Source organism: Lactuca sativa, chromosome 1 (genome assembly GCF_002870075.4).
Source record: "Lactuca sativa cultivar Salinas chromosome 1, Lsat_Salinas_v11, whole genome shotgun sequence".
Classification (NCBI taxonomy): domain Eukaryota; kingdom Viridiplantae; phylum Streptophyta; class Magnoliopsida; order Asterales; family Asteraceae; genus Lactuca; species Lactuca sativa.
The window spans coordinates 245452268-245458679 of record NC_056623.2 but is presented as its reverse complement, the minus strand read 5'-3'; the positions used below and the strand labels follow the sequence as shown (position 1 = coordinate 245458679).

The 6412-nt window shown below is 36.3% G+C and overlaps 1 protein-coding gene across 1 annotated transcript; it reads left to right on the top strand.

The window, feature by feature from the left end:
- The first annotated feature begins 430 nt into the window (after positions 1-430).
- Positions 431-3265, top strand: LOC111896888 (desmethyl-deoxy-podophyllotoxin synthase). Its single transcript, XM_023892854.3, has 2 exons — positions 431-1338; positions 2438-3265. Exons 1-2 carry the CDS (start codon positions 472-474, stop codon positions 3062-3064), a joined length of 1494 nt encoding a protein of 497 aa, XP_023748622.1. The 5' UTR covers positions 431-471; the 3' UTR covers positions 3065-3265.
- Positions 3266-6412: the final 3147 nt, after the last annotated feature.

The following is a 6412-nucleotide window of genomic DNA, read 5'->3' as shown; positions in this document are numbered from 1 at the left end:
TATGTTTTTGGTTTTAATAGTTATCGGTTTTACTTCCTAATAAATCAAATAATTGATTTTCTCGGATTGTAGTTTTAACTTTGCCTTAAACAATAAAAGGTTTATATTATGTTTGTGTTCAGAACGGACTCAAAATAGGATAAAGTCTCTTCAATCTGCAACGCCCAATTTATGAATAAATTAGTGATGGCACCGAGAAACCGTTGTTGATCTTCACGGCCGTTTAATAAAGTCCATCCAAGGCAGGTAATTACAAAATGCTAAATAATATTTAATTAGATTATTAATCGAACAGTTAATATATAACGTTGTAACAGGTATAGTGATGGTGGCTTAGTCATAATTTACAATAGTATTGTAAGTACCGCGTGGCATTGAAATATATTATGTCGACCGACCGATTCTCGAATGAAGTGTGGCCTATATATAGACGCAACCTATCATCAAGAAATAAATACGTTCAACTCAATAATGTTTCAGTTGTCTTCACTCCTTCCTCTCTCCTTGTTCTTTATCTTCTTCATCGTCAAAAAATGTTACCAGAAAAGGATCCTACTCCCTCCGGGTCCTCCAAAGCTTCCATTCATCGGTAATATGCACCAACTTCTCGATCCTGCACCACACCGAGTCCTCCATCAATTGGCCACCAAATATGGTCCAATCATGCACCTCAAGCTTGGCTTCGTATCCACCATTGTTGTGTCCTCAGCTGAAGCAGCTAGACAGTTCATGAAGACTCATGACAACATCTTTTCTAACAGGCCCAAGCTCGTGGCTCCAAAAATCTTAGGGTACAACTATACCGACATCGCGTTTGCCCAATATGGGTCTTACTGGAGACAACTTAAGAAGATATGCCTCATCGAACTCTCAACAGCAAAGAGCATGGATTCGTCAAGGTTTATCCGTGAAGAAGAAGTGAAATCCCTTGCTCTGTCGATTAGTAGAACCTCCGAAGAACCAATAAACTTGTCCGAAAATCTTTTTGCCTTGAATCATAACATCATCACTAGGACTACGTTTGGTGATAAGTTTGATGATGAATTGAGGTTCCGATTAGCAATTAGGGAAGGGACGAGTTTGGCTGCGGGATTTCAGATCGGGGATTTCTTCCCTTCGCTTGGTTTCGTTGCTAAATTTACCAGAATGAATGAAAGGATGGAAAAGTGTCATGCGGAGCTTAGTAGCATCATGGACGAAAAAATACAACACCATATTGAGCAACGTAAAATCGACAAGCCAGAACATGAGCAGCTTGTAGATGTTCTTCTCCGGCTTAAGGAAGAAGGAGGCCTTGATGAACCATTGACAACCGACAACATAAAATCTGTCCTCTTGGTAAGTCTTTGTTTTCTGTATCAAGTCCTTATATTATTGTCGGTAAAACCTTTGTACCACATGGATGATGGATATTACATAGTTTATGTCTTTACCAAGTAGCAGAAAAAAATATCATGACCCTAATGCATTCTTTTAAGGCCCCATTATGGTAGGATAAAACAGGATAGACTTGTATCATATTTCAAGCGTTCGTTGAACATAGACAAGATGGATGTCAACAGTGGCGGATGGAATGTATTGGCAGTAGGGTGAGTGGACCCCGCTTGAATGTATGTCCCACTTCTTCGATTCTAATCTAGTAATTCATTCCTACTCAGCCTTTTTTTTCTCACCCTTTCCTGTCGACTTTGGATGAGGGTCTTTCTTACCCTTAATTGTTGACGTCTTTCCCTGACTTCACTCTGATTCTGGACTACTAGCGTATGAAAATCTATCACCTTAATCGTTAAAGTAACTAAATAAATGCAACTGTTAATTATATTTGTATCTTTTTGGTAATAATTGTTAGTTGTTGGTTTAACAATTATTTGTTAGCTTTAACCGGTAAATGATTGGGTTTCTTTTGTTTTGAGTTTGCTAATTATAAATTGGTGTTTTTTCGGTCAGATTTTGTTACTTGTAATCCTTGGTTAATTAATTTGATTTTTAGTTGGGGTATGTCGTTCTAAATTACAAGTTATAAAATAAGTTTAAAGGAATAACATGGACTATGGATCTGCCATTTCACTTCTTATCAACGGTCAACGGTCAATATGTACCCGACTTGATTTCCATCCTTTCCTGCCGACTTTGCATCTTTTTTACAACCCAAATTATGTGGATGAGGGGGTCTCTTGTCCATGCTAAAAACCTGAAAAACATCTCCATAATCATCTAAAATTGTCCAGAAAAAACACAGCCAAAATATTGCTAGTGGCTTTGTGATACGAATATCATTCCTAATGGCTTGGTACGTAAAAAAGTTGATGCATGTTAAAGGATCTCTGACACGTAAGTGTGTGACTCAGTATTTTTAGACACTAGTGGTGCGATGCACATGCATGTCGCTAAACTCTTTACATGTCGGTTTTCATTAAGCATGGTTTATTATATATAGGACGTGTTTACCGGAGCCAGCGAGAACTCATCAAACATAGTGGAATGGGCGATGACAGAGATGATAAGAAACCCTAACGTGATGAAAAAAGCACAAGCAGAGGTCAGGCAGGTTATTAATGAGAAAGTGAAACCAACTATACAAGAAAATGATCTTCCAAAATTAAGTTACATGAAAATGGTGGTTAAGGAGACTCTAAGGTTTCACACGCCAGTTCCTCTGTTGCTCCCGCGGGAGTCCATGGAAAGCTGCACAATCGACGGCTACGAAATCCCTTCAAAAACCAGAGTTCTTATCAACTACTGGGCCATTGCACGTGATCCTATCAGCTGGAAAGATCCGAATGTGTTTAATCCTGATAGATTTAAAGACGAAACAAAAGATTACAGAGGCCATGACTTCGAGTACATTCCTTTTGGTGCTGGTCGTAGGGTTTGTCCTGGAATATCCTTGGGAATGGCGAATACTGAGCTCTCACTAGCTTCTTTGCTTTACCATTTTGATTGGAAGCTACCTCATGGGGAGAAACCTGAAGATGTAGACATGAAAGAGACGTGTGGAATGACATTATACAAGACTTGTAGTCTACGACTAGTTCCTACTCTACGTTTTCCCATATCAGTTTAGAGTTTTCGATACTGTTTGATTATGGTGGTCACTCTGGGATGGGTTGATCATGTATTAAAATATAGGTTTTCTTAAAGTTTTAAATTCCAAACACTTACAGTGCTATAGTTTGCAAAACTCGGGTTGTTTTTTATATTGTAATAATTTTATGTAGATTTTGAATAATTAATCCTCCTAAAATTATAACTTAAATCTTTGCCATATATCTATTGATAGGACTATTTTGTCTCATGTATGATGTACTGTTCTACCCAATGATTATTCGGTGGTATATACATAGGTGATATCACTTTGAACCTTTTTGCTTGTTAAAGTTAAGCTAAATTCTCTTAAATACTAGCATTTAGGGTTATGATATGATCAATGATATCAATGATAAGGCCATGTAAGCAACAAAAGTTTTAATAAGGTGTTCCATTTATTTAACCCTGTGAAGAAAAGCAGAAAAAGAAAAAGCCATTGATTGGTTGGAATGGTGTTGCAATTCCATGGCGTTATAACATGGGATAAAATAACCAGAGGTGGGGAGGTGTTCCATCAAAATGGTATTTAATAAACTTCTCCTTTACTATTAAAGACTTTAGTATTTGTTTTAGTATTTAATGATTTTCATATTAATATTTTTCTAATATGAAATTATATTAACCGCAAAGAAATTGCGCCTTGGTAGCGTTAGAAAGTCGAAATACCCTTCTTATTAGGATTGCAACACCTATTTCGCCAAGCCATTAACCTACTTGACTTTGATATGTTTTTAATCCATCAAAAACAATACAATTTCACCTTATTATGCCGAACTGTGTCGTGAGATTATTGTCGTCCGCAACATGGCCTCTTTTGGCGGCAAACACATTTCCCTATTTTCCGGCTGCCAACAGCATATTATTGCCGATCTCTTCTTTTGCCGTCCAAACCCCACTTCTCCCTATTCTCTTTCTTTGACCAAAAGTAAGTTATACAAGAAGAGTAATATATATATATATATATATATATATATATATATATATATATATATATATTTAGGATTAAATGTCAATTACAATTATTATGTGATTGTATGACAAGACTTGGACCATTGGATTATAATTCTTAATGACTAAGATTGTGAAGGTATACCTATGTGATACATTACATATTAACAAGGCTTTTATTAGGAAAATTTTGCATATAAGGGTATTACAAAACATTTTTATTCATCACCAAGAAAGGAAGATGCTATTATTTAGAGAGTTACAATTCTATTTTTTTTTTCAAATCCATAAGTGTTAAAGAAAATTTAGATCAATGTTTCAGATCATATAGTCGTGAACCTATAGGTCTTTCGTTCTTAAAGAATCTAACTTCAATCTTTAGATTGATTGAGAATTGACATTCTTTAATAATACTTTTGTATAAATATTACAATAATAACAAGTCGCATCAAAATAATAATAATTTGTATTGCAAATTTGACAAATTTACTTGATAATAATGTAAAAAGTAATAAAAAAAATAATAATTTGACAAATTTACTTGATAATAATGTAAAAAGTAATAAAAAAAATCAGAATTTCACAAAGGTAAGAGTATTATGTGAGAATAGGTGCATTCTTTGTATTCTTTATATCATATTTTATAAAAATAGGAAAGAATGAGAAAGAATGGTTAAGAAAGAGAATAAATAACATAAAACAAGAAAATATACAACATTTTAAAGAATATAAACAACCTTCTATACTACATTTTTCAAGAATCTATCATCATTTTTGAAGAATTTATAAAAAGTTATGATATATAGTACGTTCTTTAAGAATTTGTCTTTATTCTTGAAGAATCTTTCATTATTCTTGAAGAATTTGTCATTATTTTTGAAGAATCTCCTTTTTCTTTTTGATGGTTTCCCCATTCCTCTATCTTTACATCTCCTTGTTTGAACATAAACACAAAAAAACACATAAGATATCATATGATGTGTAACGCCCCATTTCTGGTATATAATTTAAATAAAGTATTTTCATTTCTTAAGGGGTACTCGACGAGTCTGTAGCCCGACTCGTCAAGTAGAGACGGGATGATCACGCGATTTAAGTTGGCTACTCGACGAGTCCATATGTTCGGACTCGGCGAGTCTACCTGTCTGGATGAAGCCGTAATTTCAAGGGTTTGCACCCTATTTAAACACATTTATGCACCCCAAACCAGCCTCCATCACCCTTAGAGCGTCCTTTACTAAACTCTAGCCTCCCTTTAAGCTTTTTGGAGTATTTCTCATCTTGTGAAGGGTTTTTGGTGCATTTTGAAGTTAGAAGAAGAAGAGAGAAGAGAGATTCTCAAAAGGAGCAAAGGAGATCTGAGTTTCTTATGTCATTCCAGCCACCATTAAGGTATAAAGCTCGAATTTTGGCTTGCCATCATATAGATGTTCTTAAAAGCTTGCTAGTGTTGCTTCTTTTGCCATTTTATAGACATTGAGGTTGTTTTATGGGAAGTTAAGATGAATGGGTTTCAGATCTATGCATTTCTGGACTCCTTGAGCTCAAGTTGCCACCTTTATTGAGCTAACACCCATTCCAAACCTAGATCTCCTCTTTTAGCTTCTTATGTGCTTGCATGAACGTAAAGTTAGAAACTTTACGTGTGAAATCAGTCCTAGGAACCCAGATCTGTGTAGTGGATTCACTGGAATCAAGCAAAATCGACTGTATAGTAATGACATGCTTGGGACTTGGCGAGTTGTTCTTCAGACTCAACGAGTCGAGTCGCGAGTCCCCGATTTGAGAGTTTAGGGTGAATCAGTGAGTGGGGGAGGGACTCGTTAAGTTAAAGTCAGATCTAGTGATGGAGGGACTCGACGAGTCTACGCCCTGACTCGGTGAGTGCGGTCAACTAAAAGTTGACTTTGACCAGGAAGTTGACTTTGACCAGGGAGTTGACTTTGACCAGGGGTAAAATAGTCATTTTTCCCTGATGGCATTTATCAGTACCTGATTTAGTGTTTTTGGAATTTCTAGCCGGGGAGTTCTGGAGTAGTAGTCAGCCAGTTTTAGAGTCAGTATCTCAGCAGCCAACATTACGAGGTAAGTTTTCCTTCCAGTAGGAACAAGTCTACGGCCACAATGTCGGCCCGATTAATTAGCAGTAGTTTCGGACTTTGGTCTGATACAGTAGTTCAGGGAGCTTCATGTCATTGTGATTCAAGTATGTCTTTGTGTTATGTGTTGCGGACTTCGATCCGATGCAGTATGCAGTATATGTGTTTATGCTAGTAGTTATGCTATGTTCAGTCAGTTCCAGACTTCGGTCCGATGCAGCTAGTTCCGAAACTTAGTCCGATGCAGGGGACAAAGTCTCATTTAGTTCCGGACTTCA